The sequence below is a fragment of the Triplophysa rosa genome, linkage group LG11 (assembly GCF_024868665.1).
Source record: "Triplophysa rosa linkage group LG11, Trosa_1v2, whole genome shotgun sequence".
NCBI classification, from domain to species: domain Eukaryota; kingdom Metazoa; phylum Chordata; class Actinopteri; order Cypriniformes; family Nemacheilidae; genus Triplophysa; species Triplophysa rosa.
The window spans coordinates 244,403-264,045 of NC_079900.1; the positions used below are offsets into that span (position 1 = coordinate 244,403).

A 19,643-nucleotide genomic window follows, 5' to 3' on the forward strand; every position below is an offset into this window, starting at 1 on the left:
CTCTCTCTCTCTCTCTCTCTCTCTCTCTCTCTTTCATCTGTTCGGTTCTCTCTTGTCTCTGCTGTTCTCTTCTTCTTTCTCTCTCTCTCTCTCTCTCATCTCTCTCTCTTCTCTCCTCTTATCTCTTCTTCCTGTTCGTCTCTGTCTGTCTCTCTCTTCTGTCTCTCTCTCTCTCTCTCTCTCTCTCTCTCTCTCTCTCTCTCTCATTTTACACACTAACAGGGCTCCTCTGCCTCAGGCATTGATCCCAAACCATCTCTCTCTTTCTCTGTGTTTCTGATGAATGTTTTTATGAGAAACGATGAAGAGAACATCTGCACGTCTTTGTTTTCTGGGGAATAAATCACAGTCACAGTATGAGTTTGTCACTCTTGAAAAGTTCAACAGGTGTAAAACCTCCAGGTGTCAACTCATGTGTGGCGTTAACATGACGTCACAGTTCATTATATCACATGATTATTGTCAGAATTAGTCTATCCAGACTTTACTCATCTCAAGCTGAACTTTCGTTTGATATTTCTGTAACAATCTTATTAAACAGAATTGAATGTTTTAGATTGAAACAAACTGCAACAATATCACAGATGTTAGAATTTTAAAATCTGATAAAGCTACGAAGGCTAGTCCAAATTGACCAAATTGTCATATCTTCAGTTTCTCCTAATAAGAGTCATAGTTGTCTTTATAAAGTCCAGTATATTCTCTCTTACTGACAGTGAGACTCGTGTTTCTGTACATCAGTCACAAAGAGTTCAGAAGCTGACAGACAGACGCTGTAACACAGCACAGTGACCAGGAGAGGGAGACAGCGCCACAATAACGAGCTGCGCGTGCGCGTGCGTCACTGTCTGATGAAGTATAAATCTGATCATAATACGTCCATACACAGTACAGTATAAAGATTTATTTCAATGAAGCAGAAAGTGCAGAGTTTGACATCAGACATGTTAAACCCATTAAAAAAAAGAGAAAAAGAAAACCCTTTATTTCAACTCTATATCTCAAAGAGTCTCTCTCTCTCTCTCTCCGTCTCTCTCTCTCATCTGATTCCCTTTGTAAACAGAAGACAAACACAACACAATCTTTACAAGAGAATACAGACATAATACAGCAAAATCTCTCTTCAGATGTTGAGCATGTTATTGATTTGATGGAGTTCACACTTGTGTCTCAGGAGAAATAGAAACAGAAATGAGAGTGTGATTGTGTGAACACATGAAGAGTCTGGAGGTGTGAACGAATGTAGATTGTAATGAGACGAGAAATGTTTGAGTAGATATTGAGATCTTCAATAATATTGACTTTTGATCGCTGACGAGACAAATGTGAGCTCAGTTTGACACACGGTTGACATCTCTTCTCAAGCTCTCATGACACACACATCTCTTTCTCAGGAGAAACATCTGAGACACAAGTTTCCATTTGCTCTCCATTGAATCTCACTGATGCGTAAGAGAAATATGTGAGATATTCACACCGCTCTTACAAACATCCAGAATCCTTCAAATGACTGGCATCATATCTCAGACTCACTCTTGTATGTCAGTGGATCGAGAGGTATGGCCGTCTTTAAATTGTCAAACTCGATTCGGTCGTCCATGTCTAACACGCACAGCACATTACTGGAGTCCTGTGACATCTGAAACTCCTCTTGGTCCCGCACGCCCTCGTCCTCTCCAGCGCACAGCGCCACCTCGTTCTCGTAGCAGAAAGCGCTGAGTGAACGTGACGGACTCGCGGTCGTCTCGGAGCGGGACGAGGCGGTGACCTCGCTCAGCTCTCTCGCGCTGCAGACGGGCGTGGACGGCACCTCGTAGGTTTTGTGGAAGCGGCCGTAATCCACCCGGTAGCGGTCGCGCTCCTCAAAGATGACCGGCTCGAAGCGTTGACCCCAGAGGATCTCCCGAGAAAGATAGGAGCTCCGAGCCTGCGTGGTCATGGCCGTGGCCTCCACCATCCCCTCCAGGATCACCACGATCTCAAAGTCCTCAGACTCCAGATCGGCTCGGCTCATTCCCCAGAGCGGCGAGTCCTCGTCGATCTCGTGCACCAGCACCAGAGGAGACACCAGGAAGAGTCTGTCGGTGCCGTCGTCGTAGCCCACGTTCAGATCCGTCTGCTCAAGGGGGATGAACTCGCCCTCCGCCGTGACGTGCGGCCGTATGAGCTGAGCACGCACGTGAGCCTCCACGATGTGACTCCTGCGCAGGTTCCCCACGCGCCACATCAAACACAGCTTTCTGTCCCTCAGCGCTATCACGGCGTTCTCGGAGAACAGTAACGTCTGGTTCCTCTTCTTGGGTCGTGCCATCTTGGCCATCATGGTGCCGATCATGAAGGCGTCGAGGACGCAGCCCACGATGGACTGAACCACCACCGTCAGGATGGCGCCGGGACATTCCTCCGTGACGCAGCGCCAGCCGTAACCGATGGTGGTCTGAGTCTCCATGGAGAAGAGAAAAGCTCCCACCAGACCCTCCACGTGCAGCAGACACGGCTTGCGGTCCTTCGCTCCGTCTGTGTGGAAGTCTCCGTGAGCCAGAGACACGCTGTAGAAGACGAACGCGAAGACGAGCCACGACGCCAGCGATGCGGAGCAGAAGATCAGCAGCAGGTACCTCCAGCGGATGTCCACGCACGTGGTGAAGATGTCCGCCAGGTACCGCCGCGGCTTGTCCTCCATGTTGGAGAAGATGATGTTGCACTGGCCGTTTTTCTTCACGAAGCGACTCCGCAGGTGACTCCTGCCGCCGGTGAAGATCTTGCCGTTGTGCTCGGATCCCATTCCTGAGCTCGTCCCCTCTCCTCCTGAGCTCACGCCGCTGACGGGAGACTGCCGCCGGCCGGAGCTGTGGCCATTGTGAAGGCCGAGGGCCGAGATCTTCAGTCGCTCCTCATCTGGAGACACGATACTGTACCTGAGAAAATCAAACACAAGAAAACCATCAATCTAGTCTTTCTTGTATAGTCTCTCTTAAGTGAAACACAAAAGAAGATATTTTGAGAAATGTCTCAATACAATGGAAGTCAATGGGCTTCAGTGTTGTATCTTTAGTTTTCTGATGAAGAAAGAATCTCGTGCAGGTTTGACGTGAACCGTCACTTTAAGAGCAGTGATCTGATTGGAACACTACTGTCTGTATGTCTGTAGAGATGAGTTTATTCTGAAGCTCTTGACTTTCTCTCTCGTCCTCTTTCAATTTTGTCTTGAGCAGGTGTGAGGATTATTCAGGAAGGTGAGTTGTGTTTAACAGGATTGCGGTCAGTGCCGGTTTAAGGATTATAACCTGACTCTGCCCTTCATGTCTCTCTCTCTCTCTCTCTCTCTCTCTCTCTCTCACTCAGTAGGCCGTTGCTAAGAAGAAACCGGTTTGTTTTAACGCTCTCTATTGGCTCACCGTGTGCAGAGTAGATGAACCTGAAAGCAGAAATTCTGAGCTTTATATAGAGACCAAACTTGAGCGGGTCATTCTCAAAGAGCGCCAGCAGCGAGTGAAGCTTGTAGACGTGTTTCTGGACATTTTTCTCTCCACTCACAGAAATAAAGCTTTGATATATGTACGGTCGGACATTTACAAAATATCTTCACCGGACATGATCTTTACTTTACAGCCCATAAAAGAGAAGTGCATCGTTTTGACCCATACAGTGTATTTTGGGCGTTTGCTACAGATGTACCCGTGTGACTCCAGGGAAGATCAAGAGAAACGCAGTATAGTGTGTGTGTCTGTAAATCAGATTGTGTTATCATCACAAGTGTTTCACGCTGACACATGTCAACACAAAGCAGCGGATGACAGCACAAGTAATGAATCCACAGACAACACACGAGCATTGTGAGTTACTACAGACGGTTTCATCAGACACGCACGTCTGCTTCACATCCGCTCTGTGTTTGTTTATAATATAACTATTTGTATTCATTTTAAGATTGATTTATTGACAGCTGTCCTGTGGCTCAGTGGTTAGAGCACTAGCAATGCCAAGGTCATGGGTTGGACACATTGCACATAGTCAAACACAAATCTATAGGACAATGCAATGTAAGCCGCTTTGGATGAAAGCATCTGCCAAATGCTTAAATATACTGTAAATGTACATTTAATTTATTCTTTTATTGTATAATAATTGTATTAAATAAAGCATTTGTTGAATGGGTCGTGTAGTTGGGTCACATTTAAAGAAAGCGTACGATTGAGTTCTGTGCATGCGCAGTAACGTTTGTTTATATACATTAATATTCATTTAAATACTGACTGCTACAAACCACCAAAACATTGACACACACACATTTACATTGACATTTATTCATGTGGCAGACGCTTTGATCCAAACACACAAGTAGGAGGCATTTAACATTTTGTCAACCCGTGTAACAGTAGCGTTAGTTCACAAGGCCGTGATACTAGAGGACTAAAGCTGCAGTGATAGAAGGAGACAATCAACAACAAGAATATTTGTTTTTTTCACACACACACACAAACACACAACTGTTGGCTCTGTTGCTTCCCATGGCTGTGTGTGATGTTCAGTGTTTGTGAGCCGTGACTGATGACAGAATGATGATTTTCATTTACACAGACAGATTCAACATCATCCTGACAGACGACACACAGCACGAATCCTGCGGCGACAACACAAAGAAAACATCAGACTGTGATGATGATGATGATGATGATGATAGTCACACACATAATCCACTGACCACGCTTTATCATAAATCCACTTGACCTCACTGAAAACACATCTGATGTCTACTGTTCGTGTTTGACACACTTGTGGTTGTGAATGTAAATACACAAACTGAACTTGGACAAACTGTGGATGAATGTCCACTTAACTCGACATGTTTTCATCTTAAGAATACTTTGTTACTGTTTTACACAACACAAAACTGCTCCAAAGGATTCAATTCACACTCCATACCCAGATAACACACGTACGTCTGTAAGATCAGATCTGGGAAACATCTGCTGTGTAAAAACATCTGCTAAACATCTTTTCACATCCGCTCTGAATCATAAACATCTTACAGAGGTCTACATGACACCGGACAGCAGACGTCTCGGAGGCGTATCAGATGAGTAAACTATGTCTTGCCGATGTAAATCCAGACATCAAATAGACGTCTGTCAGATGTATGAGTGCTGTCAGGCGTAACGTGTCTGGAGAATCTTCATGTTTACAGTGCAGCAGGTGGGGGATTGTGGGATTGACGGACGTCAGCACGACAGACGCATACCATTCAATAACTGCTCTTTACATTAAAAATAGACTTAACCTTTGTTACACAACAGAAGCACTCACACACACACTTAATCCCTGAGTGTGCGTGCGCGTGAAGATGATATCATGACATTTCCAACTCCTAATCCATTAAATGATGCTGGAATAATCTCCTCAGGTCTCAGAACAGTGACATGAGAACGAGGAATAATTCCAGTGAATCCTGTAATAGTGTGTTGGGTCTGCAAACAGTGTTTTATATTTCATTGCATTATCAAACAAAATCACACAAGTGGCAATTCTATTCTCTAGATGTTTTAAATGTGATTTGTACAGAAAGATGCAGTGGTTGTGTGAGATACTGGTAGTTTTGCTGGAAAGAGTTTGTTTTCTGTGTGCCAGAATTAGACTTTCATTGATCGAACGCTTTCCACTGGAAACTCAACGGGTCAAACAACTAGATCACGCGCGCGCGCGCCCGCTCCATCCGAAAACTGACGCGTTTATCGCGGGTGTTGCGTGTTCAGCAGATGTTTGTCGTGTCCGATGTGCGGGATTGAGAGACTGTGACGCGCATGACGCGCAGGTGTATTTCCAAGATCCAGATGCGGCGCGCGCGGACAGATTATAATCTCTTTAAATTTCAACACCAAATTTCTTTTCTTGGCGCTTCATCCGTTTGTTTTACCTAAAACAGCGTGAAATGTAAACGTCATGCAGTGTGAAGCACATTTCCCTAAATGTTTTGCATTTAAACCATCCAGCCAGTGATGAAGCATGGCTTTGCTACAGTAAGATTAGTAACCAGTTACAGATAAGTAACCAGGCCTGTGGTATTTGTAAAGGATTCAGCGGATGTTTGGCGCATGACAAATTCTTATACATCGTGATTACCATAAAACCACGTCATTCCTCTAATAAAACCATGCTTTACCTGGCCAAACGTTTGAAATATCAAGTTTTCCACCAGTTGATGTCTCCACCCAAAAACAGTTAGTCAGAAACACCGCTGGCACAGAGAAACGAATGACAAACTTTTTGCAGATGAGAATGATGAGAAATCACAAACCTCGTGAAAAGAAAGCGTCACGTCCGTCTTTCCTCGCGTGCAGGTGCTTTTGTATTTCATGTTTTTTCTACTTTTCGCGGGTTCATTCCTCCTGTCTCTCTGGTTTGACTTTACTGGCGCATAATATCCGAGCGCACGCGCTCCTCGTCCCGCGGTCTCGCGCTCATGTGGGTGAGGAGGAGGAGGAGGAGGAAGATGCGAGTCTGTCACTCACGTCAAGAGAAATTCACCTTAAATCCCGTCCAACCAGAGCTTCACTTCATCCTCTTTACTTTCACTCCAGTGCGTGCGGAGTTTGTTTCCAGACTGATCTCTGATGTCCTTGTGCTGCGGTTAAACTGTGCTTCATGTGCTAATGCAGTGGTCAACTATAATCCATAAAAACATCTACATCACTGACCGTTAGGGTTGATTTCGGTGAGGGGTCACAGAGAGGCCTGCTACATCTAACTCTTCTATTTGATCTTCTTAAGCGTCAAGATCTCTGTTGTTTCTGGACAGATTTCTGTTCTGGAGAGATTTTGAGTTCATGGTTTCCATGGAGACGTATGTGAATTCTGAATGAGGAGGTGGGGAACATATGACAGCTGTGGAGTGTGTGTGGGAGCACAAACAGAGAAATGAAGACATATTCATTTAAGAAACATTCGAAACCAAAAGTAATCCTGAAGATTGGTGTCTTTGTTTTGATGTATAATGTCCACTCTGAAAAGCACATTAAAGGTCTGACAGACAGACCGGTGATCCTATAGATTTATACATAAACATAAGACATCCCCTAATCTTCAACACCACACACACACACATTGGACAGGGGTCAGAGGTCACAGTTAAAGTTTGATTCTCACATACGTAGGTTATTGTTTTATATGTATTTGTGACAGAACAAACAAACTCATCTCTCGCTCTCTGTACACTTCAGGTGATGCTGAACCACTGAATGAAGCTCCGGTCTGTCAGTCACCTCATAGACTCCGCCCCTCACCTGGACCACGCCCATTCATCGCTCTTTCACCTCCAACATCAGAGCTCTTGTTTTAACCCCTGTTAGGTTGATTATGTTTCTGTATCACTGTTGCACATCTTACAAGAGTACATCACCAATAAATCTGACCTGCTGTCTGTAGGATTTCTTTCTTTCTTTGTAACTGTAATAAACACACACTCTCTGAAACACGTTCTGACGAGTCTGTTGTTTATTTCTATTTATTCATTGTTTTATCATTTGCGAGTTCTGCACACAGTCGTGTTTTGGAGTTCTGTAAGAAAACCCTTTGCTAACTTCTTAATTTGATCAGAAATGCTTGACTGCTCCTGTGTCACACTGACTTCACATGAAGAACTCACTCGAGCAAACATACATTTACACAAACCCAAGCTCAACGTTCAAACTCAATCCACTACAGTAATACAAACAGATCATTATTATTTATGTATCAGGTGTGTCTATAAAACACCAAACACAAGAACTCAATGTGAGTGTCACACAAACCCTTTAGCATCATCTGTGTATGTTGTATATGGACATGTACGTATATATAATAAATGGAGTGCGTCTGGTTCTTTTGACAAATACAAATATTATTTTGTGAAATGTTGCTAATTATTCTTGTTATTAAATAGTGGAGAAATAAACATTGTGGGATTAAAATTGGTACTTAGGCATCTGCTTAAGTTTACTGTCCTCTAGAGGAGAACACACACACACGCACACACACACACACACACTGTATTTGATTTAAAGTAAAACATAGTTTGGCTGATTTATGAAAAAATATTTCACAACATTTGTCCCTTACAGGTATTAGAAACATCTAAACACACATAAATCAAAAATAATTACAGAAGGTTACGCTCCAAATTGTTGAATTTTTTTGCAAATGCCAATGCAAATATCTCATCTCATCAGTAAAGGGCAGCAAAGAGAGAGATTTTACCAACTGTATGGATGTCTGAGCAGGTGTTTGCGTGTTTTTCCAGTGAAAACATGAAATGATCTGATGTTTTGAATAGTGATGTTTATATATTCAAACAGAGATAACACACGCTCATGTTATGGACATATGTCACGTTTTATTATTCTCTCTTACTACTAATTAAATTGATTCAAATTCAAAACCTGACTTTGGAGCAAATGGAGCATTTGTCTTGGATAATAAACAATTAGAAAGAATTAAAGCTGTTCTAAATGGCTGTTCATTAAATACTTTTTATGGGCTCTTCATAATTATTATCAATACGTTTGCAGTTGAATACAGTGAAACCAATATTTCAGATTTACAGTTATGTAATTTTCACAAAGTCGCTACAAACTGAACAGTTTTGTTAACAATAGATATAAAGGCTAATAAATTGTTCCTAAAAATCATTTTAGCATATCAGAACTGCTCTCAGTTTTACTCTGTTTACTGTAAGTGTTAACCTATAAACATCTTAATACTTTAATAGTAATGTCGTATATTCGAGTACTTTGGTGTGTACAGCATTTAAAGTCTCAACGTAAAGTTTAAAGCATCTGGTGTTTGTTTAAGTGTGCTTCTCCTTTAAATGCGCGCCCCGCGGGGAGAGGGGGGTGACGCGCTGTCGTGTACGCGCTCGGAGAGGAAACCCGGATCCTGGAGTCGAACCTTCAGCCACGTCACACGCCTCAGTGAGTGAGAGAGAGAGAGAGAGAGAGAGAGAGAGAGAGCTGCAGTGAAACATAACACATATGATTTTATAACATCATAATTATTCTCATTATGATGTGAAATGACAGGCGTGCAGATTTAATATTGACTGTGTAAATGTGACGCGCATGCGCTACAGGACAAACATCTGATCTGATCTGAGAACAGCTGCACAACTCTTCTGATTCATCTTCTGTTGTTTTTATTTGGATTATTCATCGATAAAATGAACATCTTCCGTCTGTCAGGAGACCTTTGTCATCTGGTGGCGATTATTATTCTCTTCCTGAAGATCTGGAAGTCCAAATCATGCGCAGGTACACGCGACATAATCTCACACAGCCGCACACACACTTGATATCAAAGCAAAACTCTTACACGCCGAACACAGCGAGTGACGTTAAATAATGATGAGTGATTTTAATGTAGTTTTTACTCATTCATGATAGAAAACTGAATGAAATGACACGAAGAAACGTCAAAGAAACGCGTGAAGAATGCACAGATGAGCAGAAGTTTATACTGTTTACGTGGCACATGCAGCTCATTCTGGACCACACACACACACACACACACACACACATGTCTGGTTTATTATCTCCGTGGGGACAGTCCATAGGCGTAATGTTTTTATACTGTACAAACTGTATATTCTATCCCCTACCCCTAACCCTATCCCTAAACCTAAAGATCATAGAACACTTTTTGCATTTTTAGATTTGTAAAAAATATTGTTCTGTACAATTTATAAGGTTTTGTGCCCATGAGGACCTCAATTTTGGTCCCCACAGTGACACGAGTCCCCATGTGTTGTGTGTATTCAGGTTTAGGTCCCCACCGGGATATACAAACATGAACACACACACACACACAAGAAGATGTGTAACATAGAAGAGTCTGTGCGTGTATATATTTGTGTTTCATTTGTGTTCTTCAGATCAGTGTGTTGTGTTCAACATCAGTGTTTACAGCATCCTAATACACAACATACTTTAACATGCAGTGTATTCTGCCATGTTGTGTGTGTGCGTGTGCGTGCGCGTGTGATTTTGCAGGTATTTCAGGGAAGTCTCAAGTGTTGTTTGCTCTGGTCTTCACCACCAGATACCTGGACCTGTTCACCTCCTTCATCTCCATCTATAACACTGTCATGAAGGTAAACACACACACACACACACACACACACACACAGTCATATAGTTGTGCATAGTTGCACATCATTATTATTATTCTGATTAATCTCATTGATTATTGTTTTTTTTAACTCATGCAGGAGTCCTGACAGAGATGTATGTATGTGCATGCGTGTGTGTCAAGTCAACTTTATTTATACAATTTTCATTGTTACAAATGAAGTGAAAGTGAAGTGAAAATGACCTATTAGTCAGATATGGTGACCCATACCCGAAATGTGACCTCTGCATTTAACCCATCCAGAGAGTAGTGAACACACGTACACCCGGAGCAGTGGGCAGCTATCACTGCAGCGCCCGGGGAGCAAGTAGGGGTCAGGTGCCTTGCTCAAGGGCACCTCAGTCGTTACCCGCCGGCCCTGAGAATCGAACCAGCAACCTTCTGGTCACGAGTCCGACTCTCTAACCATTAGGCCACGACTGCCCAAAGCGACTACAAAGCAGCTGTACATGAAAAATCACACGTGTATGTGTGTGCGTGTGTGTGTGCACGCCGCACACACACTTCTTGAAACCTCTAAACCAGATGAAAAGGGCCAAAAAAACACATCAGATACACAATGACATCAGACTCAAGGGTTTGAACACACATGTAAACAAACAGAGAATATATGACTGTTCTGAGATCAGCTGTCATGTGTTCACTGTATGTTGTGTGATCAGACGGCTGTGTTGTGTGTTGTTGTGTGATCAGACGGCTGTGTTGTTGTGTGATCAGACGGCTGTGTTGTTATGTGAACAGACGGCTGTGTTGTGTGTTGTTGTGTGATCAGACGGCTGTGTTGTGTGTTATTATGTGATCAGACGGCTGTGTTGTGTGTTGTTATGTGATCAGACGGCTGTGTTGTTTGTCGTTGTGTGATCAGACGGCTGTGTTGTGTGTTGTTGTGTGATCAGACGGCTGTGTTGTGTGTTGGTCGTGTGTTCAGACGGCTGTGATGTGTGATGTGTTGTGTGTTGTTGTGTGTTCAGGTGGTGTATTTGGCTTTGGCGTATGCCACCGTCAGTCTGATCTACTTGCGCTTCAGGAGCACATTTGACTCTGAGAGCGACTCGTTCAGGGTGGAGTTTCTGCTGGTTCCTGTAGCCGGTCTGTCATTCCTGGAGAACTACGCCTTCACTCCTCTGGAGGTGAATCTCATCTGTCTGTTTTTAGCAGCTCGTCGAGCGAGTGTCATGACATACAGTGTCTCACACGCCTCACATTTGAGTAAATATTTGATGATATCTCTTCATGTGACAACACGGAAGAAATGACACTTTGCTACAATGTAAAGTAGTGAGTGTACAGCTTGTATAACAGTGTAAATGTGCTGTCCCCTCAAACTAACTCCACACAGCCATTAATGTCTAACCCGCTGGCAACAAAAGTGAGGACACCCCCAAGTGAAAATCTCCAAATTGGGCCCAATTAGCCCTTTTCCCTCCCTGGTGTCATGTGATTCGTTAGTGTTACAGGTCTCAGGTGTGAATGGGGAGCAGGTGTGTTTAATTTGGTGTTATCGCTCTCACGCGCTCATACTGGTCACTGGAAGATCAACATGGCCCTTCATGGCAAAGAGCTCTGGATCTGAAAAAAATAATTGTTACTCTACATAAAGATGGCCTAGGCCCGGGCTATTCAAGTGGCGGCCCGCGGGCCGAACCCGGCCCCCGATGTAATTTCTTCCGGCCCTTTAAGTAGCACAGTGTGAAAAAGAATCTCTAAATGTAGTTCAGTCGGGAACGGACTGACGCGCGTCTGTTCCATTCAGCACGATCTGCAGGAGTCACGTGACGTTAGGCAAGAGGCGCGACTCGCAAGCAGCCTCTCCTGTGAGACGCGGTAAACAGGACGATGACGGACTAACTTTTATTAGTTTCATTTCTGACATTTTGCTAGCACGAACAGAACCACCATTTGTGACCCTGGACGACAAAACCAGTCTTAAGGGTCAATTTTTCGAAATTGAGATTTTTACATCATCTGAAAGCTGAAGAAATAAGCTTTCTATTGATATTTGGTTTGTTAGGATAGGACACTATCTGGCGGAACAACAACTATTTACAAAGCTGGAATCTGAGGGTGCAGAAAAATCTAAATATTGAGAAAATCGCCTTTGAAGTTGTTAATCTGAGGCACTGTAGCAGGCCATCCACTCACAAAAATAAAGTTTTTATACATATACAGTAGGACATTTATAAAATATCTTCATGGAACATGATCTTTACTTAATATCCTAATGATTTTTGGCAAAAAGAAAAATACTACTTAAAACTGGTTTTGTTGTCCAGGGTCACATTTCAAAAATACAGAGGCAAGGGCGGAGAATAGCGCGTCGGAGAACAGTCTCTGTAGGCTAATATTGTTTCACTGAAGTTCTCTTTTTTTTGTTATGCAGTTTTAAAATACAACACATGAACATGTTTGAATGTAGAAAAGCCTGCTTGGGCGTCTTACGATGCACCGATGTTTTTGTTGTGCAGTTTGAAATACAACATCAGCACGTTTAAATGTAGAAAAAAACTTTGTTTTTTGGGTGTCTTATGGGGCAAAATTACAACATATGGGCTCTCATAGTTAATTTAGGGCCCTATGATTGAATCGCGGAATCCAGGCATATGTTGCTGTATAACGCGGAATGGCACAGAATATGGCAAATGTATTATTTCAAAAAGTAGCACCGAACAGCTAACACAATTCAAATTATGCATGAGTAACTTTAGAAATATTCAGAAGTTTGTAAATATGTAATCTGCAATTGTTTTGCGTGTGCTCGTGGAGCTTTAAGAGAGCGCATGCACATGACCTGTTTAACTGTTTCATGTGAGAAAAGCAATTGTCAAACCAAACACCCTTTGCGGCGACCCGTCAAAATAAAAGTCTGGTTAACTTGAACAAGTTATAACACACCCACATTTTACCACACCATCCCTCTTGATTGTTTTATAGTCCAACCACTGAGTGTATTATTTACTTTAGTAAACTAAAGCCCTAGTAAACTAAAGTAAATGTGCTAGTAAAATTATACAAAATTAGAACTTATTATAAAAATAATTACTACCTATTTAAGTAGACTAAAAAACAAAAACAATTTTATTTCTATTTTTATTTTTCCCTGTATGGTTCAACGTATCTACTGCACGTTTTTTAATGTAGTTTATAAGTGAATACTGTAGTATACTGAAGTATTTTTTCATGCGGGCAAATATACTGTATAGTAAAAGACGGAAAACACAGAATCCAGACAAATTTAAACAGAAAAAACGGAATTTGGCAAAAAATAAAACAGATTTCTTATTGTTGTTGTGTCATCCCTCGTATTGCAAGCCATATCTCTCCGGCCCCTCATTTGGGATGCTTTTCATGAACTGGCCCCCATGACAAACTAATTGAACAGCCCTGGCCTAGGCTATAAGAAGATTGCCAAGACCCTGAAACTGAAGAAGGAGTGCAAGGTCTCTAACATCCACCAGCTCTGTGATGTCGTCATGGAGGAGTGCAAGAGGACTCCAGTGGCAACGTGTGAAGCTCTGGTGAAGTCCATGTCCAAGAGGGTTAAGGCCGTGCTGGAAAATAATGGTGACACACAAAATATTGACACTTTGGGCCCAATTTGGACATTTTCACTAAGGGGTGTCCTCACTTTTGTTGCCAGCAGTTTAGACATTAATGGCTGTGTGGAGTTAGTTTGAGGGGACAGCACATTTACACTGTTATACAAGCTGTACACTCACTACTTTACATTGTAGCAAAGTGTCATTTCTTCAGTGTTGTCAAATGAAGAGATATCATCAAATATTTACTCAAATGTGAGGGGTGTACTCACCTCTGTGAGATACTGTAAATAAATATTCATTTCAGTAAAGAGGATTGTTGGTTTAAATGAGTTTATATGTGAGCCAAACACAGAGATTCACAAAACATTACTTAAAAGAACATTCTTAAAATTCTAATTTAGGGGAAAATAAGGAATATTTTGTGTTTCTGGAAAAGTGTAACTTTTTTCTCATGATTATTCTCAAATTTCTAAAAAAGAAGCTGACATAAAAACATTGAATAGTTCATGTAACCACACAGTGTTCTTAAATCTTAAAAGATGAGATGTTTCATGAGTGTCAAATGAGATTATGAATGGTGATCGAGACGTATTCAATTCTTCAGATTGAAGAGATTTCAGTAGCTTGTCTTCTTGAATCTGTCTGTGTAATGTGTTGTGTAGATTCTGTGGACGTTCTCCATCTATCTGGAGTCTGTGGCGATTCTTCCTCAGTTGTTCATGATCACTAAGACGGGTGAAGCCGTGTCCATCACCACACACTACCTGTTCTTTCTGGGTCTGTATCGAGCGCTGTATCTGGGTAACTGGGTGTGGCGTTATCACGTGGAGGGATTCTTCGATCAGATCGCTGTGGTGTCCGGTGTGGTTCAGACCATCTTCTACTGTGATTTCTTCTATCTGTACTTCACCAGAGGTCAGCACGTTCCCTCACGTTACTCTTATTATTACCCATCATCTCTGACTGACAGTTAAAACATTCACACACTGTATATACACGAGATCACAGTGAGATTAAATGATTGATGGATCTGATGGTTGTTGATGTGATTGTGTTGGTTTTCTCTGCAGTGATCAGAGGAAGTGGAAAGATGTCTCTGCCAATGCCAGTGTGAGATTTTGGAGCAGACCGTTAGGCCACACCTCCATCATGACATCACCGCCCGCCGCTGTCTTCCTCTATGATGATGTTTTGTTGTAGTGGGATGATGATGCCTTACGTGACCAGATGACCGCTGGACGCGCCTTTGACACGTCTGATGCCTTAATCTTTATATTCATGAAGACTCTGTCTGTCTGTCTGTCTGTCTGTGTGTGTGTGTGTGCGTGCGTGTGTGTCTGTCTGTGTGTGTGTGTGTACTTGTACGTCTATATTTGTGAGGACCGGTTTGAGTTGTAGACCAGCGGTGTGAGGACAAGGAGAGTAAAGTGAGGACATTTTGTCCGGTCCTCACTTCCAGAGACCCCTTTAAAGGGCTGTTTGAGGGTGAAGACTTGGTTTTAGGGTTTAGGTTATAATCAGGTTTAGGGTCAGGGTTAGGGTCAGGCATGTAGTTCTGATGGATAGGGTGACGGGCTAGAGATTGCATTGCGTCAATGTATGTCCTCATAAAGATAGCTGCGCAAATGTGTGTGTGTGTGTCTTTTAGTGTGTATGTGTGTGTCTTTTTGGCTGTCTGTTTGTGTGTGTGGTGTGATGTGATGTTTGCCTGCGTGTCTTTTGTGTGTGGGTGTGAAACACTCCTCATGTTGTTGTATTACACTTTTTCTTTGTGTTTTTCAGTAGTTCATGTGTGATTTCCTCATGATGTGTGTTTTGTAGGTCTGGCAATATTGATGAATCTGATTGAAGTCTCGTTTTGATAAAGTGTGTTTTATAAAACATGTCAATAAAGAGAGAGAGCGTGTGACGTCTGCTCTGAACAGATGCGTGTTGTCTTCATCACACACACGCACATGTCTTTATTCTTAAAGAATCCATCATCTCCGTGTGAGTTCGTCTACGAGAACGCAAATGTTTGTTTGTGTGTGTGTTAGTTCGGGAATGTTTTCTTATGTTTCTGCAGAACTTTCACTCCCTCTCTGATGGCTCCGCCCATCACTTTAGCAGCAATTGTGATTGACAGCGGCGTGGAAGCGATGGCCGCCGCCCTCTGTACGGCTTTCACCTTCTTCCCTTTGCCCTTGCCCTTCTCCATCACACCGGACCCCTCCACCGCCCCGCGACCCACGGCCGTGACTAGCTCGTACCAGAACAGACGCTCCGCCCTCTTCCTCGCCTCCTCTTCGTCCCGCCCTCCTCGCTCCGCCTCCTCCTCTCCGTCCTCTCCCAGAATCCTCCTCTGTATGTGACGTATGGCGGTCTCGGCCTGCAGGAGCATGTCGACGGTGTACCACGTCCCTTCATTTCTCTGGATGAGCAGATCGGTCTTCTTCAGCAGCTCGACGACCTGTGACCTCTCCTCACGACCTCTGGTGTTCTCAAACACATGACGCCCGCCCGCACACTCCCCCACAAACTCCCACAATTCCTCGCTCTCTTTCAAGAAGCCCTCCGCGGGCTTCTCTCTCAGCGCGTCGCCCCAGGTGATGAGAACGAGCGTGTGTCTGAGGAACTGCGGTCCGAACACGGTGCTGAACCAGTCCAGACCGGATCTCTGCTCCCGGGTTTGTCTGCAGGGTCTCAACACCAGCAGAAAGACGTGCGGCCCGGGTTCTGCCAGCTTCACGCACCTGCTCAGCTCCGCACGGACCTCGTCGGGGGTCAGACACGTGTGAAAGAAGCCCGGAGTGTCAATCACCTCCAGTCTCCGCCCCTCCACCACACCCTCCGCCCTCTGACATCGACCGGTGACGGACACGGGCGACACGTCCGTCCAGAAGGCTTCTCGACCCAGAATAGTGTTTCCAGCAGAACTCCTGCCTGACCCCGTCTGACCCAACAGAACCATCCTGACGTCAGCAGAACCGCCTGACACAGAGAACATGTTACTGTTATATTAAAATGTCACGTCTGTGCTCTTGCATAAAGACATGAGTCTAATAAAAGAGTGCTGATGACGGAATGAAATAACATCTGACATTCACACAGGACTGTATAGACAGCACAGGTAGGTCTGCTAAAGATCTGGAGATCTGAAAAACATCCTACAGATGTATTCTAGATGTCTATCTGACAGCAGGCGTATTGCAGATGAGCAAACTATGTCTTGCAGACATCAAATAGACGTCTGCCAGATGTTTGTGTGCTATCAGAGAGCAGTTAAAGGTATTCGTGATTGTAAATGGTTATTCTTATTTTTGTGTGTATGATGATTAGTATTATTACAGTAATGTTGTATTTTCACTCACCGGCAGCTGAAGGCTCTTCTGTCTCCGCCATGTTCTCACAGACTGAGACTTAAAGAGACAAACCCTCACGAAAGTATCTGCGCGGACTGGATTTTCTGTTTTATCAGCGATCGTTTCACGCTTTCCTTATTTAATCTCAGCATTACCGCATCTCTTGTTTCTATTCTGCGCTCGGAACCAATAAAACGACAGAAAAATATAAAATCTCTTTCCGTGTGATCTGTTTGAGTTGTGTAGTTCAATGTAAATCTGTATATGTTTATTAAATTAAATGTCCTGTTTTGTATATTGTTAGCCTACGTGTATGGTCTAAAATAGCTTTATGCAAATTTACACCCTGGTTTCTATAAACAACCATTCTCACATAAATAAAAAAGACTCGAGATCTTGACTCTCTTCAATCATCAGACACTTTCACAGTTAAATACAGAGAGGAACGAAGAACTGCAGGAGTCTCCACACACACGTGATCTGATGACGCCACCTGCTGGTGAAGAGTCACGCACAACACGTCAGCCCGATGCCAAGCCACCAGAAAAGCAGGTTTACATCTGAGTGGGCGCATGCAAATTATTCAAAATAAACATTAAAAAAGGAACATTTTATTACGCATTTTAAAAAATGTATTAACTCTTAGCTCTTAAAACAAACATTTAAATCAAACGATTGTCGTCCTTATTTCTGATTGGTTAAGGCCCCCAAACCCTCGCTGTGATTGGCCCCACTGGTGTTCCCGCCGTGTCTGACGCTGCTGTGCCGTCAGTCGGTTTGATGTCTGACACTGCGTTTATACTTTATTAACTTGACTTAAAAACGTTAAAAGACACACGATAAAATAGTCTATGTAAATGCAGTTTATTAACGTTTAGTGTTCTTGACGGTGTTGTTCATTTTATCCCGAGCTTCGCGTGTTCAGCACTGAGGTAAAATCTTTTTTCAACACTTTAATCTTAGAACGAAATGTGGAAGCGATGGAAATACAAAACTAACACTGTCGTCAGCAGCTGAGTAGTTTTGACATGACGAGTTTTGACGTTATCTGTGAGAGGATTCACGCTGGCCACGCTCCGCGGTGGTGCGCACGGTGGGAGCGCGCCACCGCCTGTGTCGCGTGCGTCGTAGAGATGATAGACAGGCCAGATGTGTCGGTAAGAACCAGAAAATGTCGATACATTTATTAAAGAACAATAAGACACGAGCAATGGTGACTGATGTTTCTGCAGGCTGTGCGCAAGCGCGCGGCGCTGGTGTGCGTGACGCGAGCGGAGGCGGTTCGCGAGCTGCTGTACTGTGAGGAAACCCGAGGAGTAAACTTCACATGCTCACTACTACGTGAGAGATACACAACAGAGAGTATAGAAATCCGCAGAGGTGGACAGTAACGAAGTAAATTTGCCTGAGTACTGTACTTAAGTACACTTTTTGAGTATCTGTACTTTACTTGAGTATTATTTTTTCTGAGTACTTGTACTTTAACTTGACTACATTTGAAAGACAAATATCATACTTTTTACTCCACTACATTTATAAAAAGGTCCAAAAGTAGAAAATGGTTTCTATGCAGCGGGGTTTCCTGTGTGCGCAATTTATCTGGCTTGCGATCTGCCAGGACCTTTTACTGTTGCCAATTATTTCAGTTTTTCTAAGCTCGCGGTTTTCCGGCAAGCTTTGAATGGCCATTTGGCAGATTTTTTTAACGCAAATCTGGCAACTCTGGGATCTTCCCCGCTAAACTAATGTAACCGTAGGCGCTGCTACATCGTTGATAGCGCTCTGAAAAGGCAAATAGAACATTAAAAGAGGAAAAAGGCACATGTTAAAGTGTGGTGTAATCATCTGTGGGTTACGATCAGTCAAAGATCATTGAAACATTGTCATGAAAATGATCGGCATAACGTCTAAACGGTAAATAAGCATCACATACACCTTGAGCTACACGTGCGTGTTAACTTCTGATCTGCTGCTATATCATTTAAAGCGATTTGGAGAATGAATGATGTTTTTACTGAAGTAACTATAGTTGAAGTATTCCTGTTGAAATAAAAACAATAGAACCCTGCCCAAAATACAACATAAAATGTAATGGATTTAATGGTTATAATGGGAATTGTACTATGGATACTTGTTGTCTACTTGTATGTGATGGATTCTATTGCTGGGATGGTAAATCCTATTGGGATAAAACCCAAAACACACTACAAAGAGGAATTTAATTTAAAAATCTCATTCTAATTCAAAAATTCATTGTTTTTTCAGCAGGGATGGTATTTGCAGTAAAACCACAGTATCCACATATTTACCATTTTCTATATATGGGAACCATACTCCAATTAATAATCTTTAGTAAAACCACAGCAACTAAACATACCACAGTTTCATTATATTCATTATTATACTAGCTATAGTTTATGTTTGTAGTTAAATTATGGTAATAAGTCCAACAAACACATGGCTTCTACACTTTACTATTTACAAGAACCTTACTACTTACTGGTAAATTGCTGCTAAAACTTGTAAAGGTTCTTTTATTTTGTATATTCCACTGCTCATAAATACATATAGGCCTAGGGGGCTAATGAGGATAATAGGCTAAATG

The 19,643-nt window shown here is 42.8% G+C and overlaps 4 protein-coding genes across 5 annotated transcripts in view; 2 read left to right on the plus strand and 2 right to left on the minus strand.

The window, feature by feature from the left end:
• Positions 1 to 228: 228 nt before the first annotated feature.
• Positions 229 to 7,194, minus strand: kcnj4 (potassium inwardly rectifying channel subfamily J member 4). Its single transcript, XM_057345274.1, has 2 exons — positions 6,296 to 7,194; positions 229 to 2,918 (listed from the first exon to the last, which is right to left on the minus strand). The coding sequence occupies exon 2, from the start codon at positions 2,783 to 2,785 to the stop codon at positions 1,517 to 1,519; it is 1,269 nt and encodes a 422-aa protein (XP_057201257.1). The 5' UTR covers positions 2,786 to 2,918; positions 6,296 to 7,194; the 3' UTR covers positions 229 to 1,516.
• Positions 7,195 to 8,827: 1,633 nt separating this feature from the next.
• kdelr3 (KDEL endoplasmic reticulum protein retention receptor 3) lies at positions 8,828 to 15,623 on the plus strand. 2 transcript variants are annotated; one of them, XM_057345326.1, is made up of 6 exons: positions 8,828 to 8,945; positions 9,213 to 9,281; positions 10,020 to 10,120; positions 11,130 to 11,288; positions 14,360 to 14,612; positions 14,768 to 15,623. In XM_057345326.1, exons 1-6 carry the CDS (start codon positions 8,843 to 8,845, stop codon positions 14,809 to 14,811), a joined length of 729 nt encoding a protein of 242 aa, XP_057201309.1. In that variant the 5' UTR covers positions 8,828 to 8,842; the 3' UTR covers positions 14,812 to 15,623. The 2 variants fall into 2 exon arrangements, with proteins under 2 accessions (XP_057201309.1, XP_057201310.1); XM_057345327.1 differs by having other exon boundaries at positions 8,887 to 9,281.
• A 99-nt stretch (positions 15,624 to 15,722) lies between these two features.
• On the minus strand, positions 15,723 to 17,458 carry LOC130561146 (GTPase IMAP family member 7-like). Its single transcript, XM_057345305.1, has 2 exons — positions 17,048 to 17,458; positions 15,723 to 16,667 (listed from the first exon to the last, which is right to left on the minus strand). The coding sequence occupies exons 1-2, from the start codon at positions 17,076 to 17,078 to the stop codon at positions 15,730 to 15,732; spliced, it is 969 nt and encodes a 322-aa protein (XP_057201288.1). The 5' UTR covers positions 17,079 to 17,458; the 3' UTR covers positions 15,723 to 15,729.
• Positions 17,459 to 17,806: 348 nt separating this feature from the next.
• The window catches only part of LOC130561093 (meiosis inhibitor protein 1-like), a 13,847-nt gene continuing 12,010 nt past the window's right edge, over positions 17,807 to 19,643 (plus strand). Inside the window, exons 1-3 of the mRNA XM_057345217.1 lie at positions 17,807 to 17,970; positions 18,052 to 18,195; positions 18,271 to 18,379. Coding sequence (XP_057201200.1) covers positions 18,067 to 18,195; positions 18,271 to 18,379 — 238 coding nt within the window. The 5' untranslated portion in view covers positions 17,807 to 17,970; positions 18,052 to 18,066. The remainder of the gene's footprint in view (positions 17,971 to 18,051; positions 18,196 to 18,270; positions 18,380 to 19,643) is intronic.

What these genes read in the sequence shown, in the direction of transcription:
- kcnj4 (XM_057345274.1), bottom strand. Translation starts at nt 2,785, where the DNA reads ATGGGATCCGAGCACAACGGCAAGATCTTCACCGGCGGCAGGAGTCAC.
- kdelr3 (XM_057345326.1), top strand. Translation starts at nt 8,843, where the DNA reads ATGCGCGCCCCGCGGGGAGAGGGGGGTGACGCGCTGTCGTGTACGCGC. An exon ending in TCTATAACACTGTCATGAAG is followed by an intron (nt 10,121 to 11,129) that starts GTAAACACACAC and finishes TTGTGTGTTCAG; the next exon opens with GTGGTGTATTTGGCTTTGGC. An exon ending in CTATCTGTACTTCACCAGAG is followed by an intron (nt 14,613 to 14,767) that starts GTCAGCACGTTC and finishes TTTTCTCTGCAG; the next exon opens with TGATCAGAGGAAGTGGAAAG.
- LOC130561146 (XM_057345305.1), bottom strand. Translation starts at nt 17,078, where the DNA reads ATGGCGGAGACAGAAGAGCCTTCAGCTGCCG. An exon ending in AGAAGAGCCTTCAGCTGCCG is followed by an intron (nt 16,668 to 17,047) that starts GTGAGTGAAAAT and finishes TCTCTGTGTCAG; the next exon opens with GCGGTTCTGCTGACGTCAGG.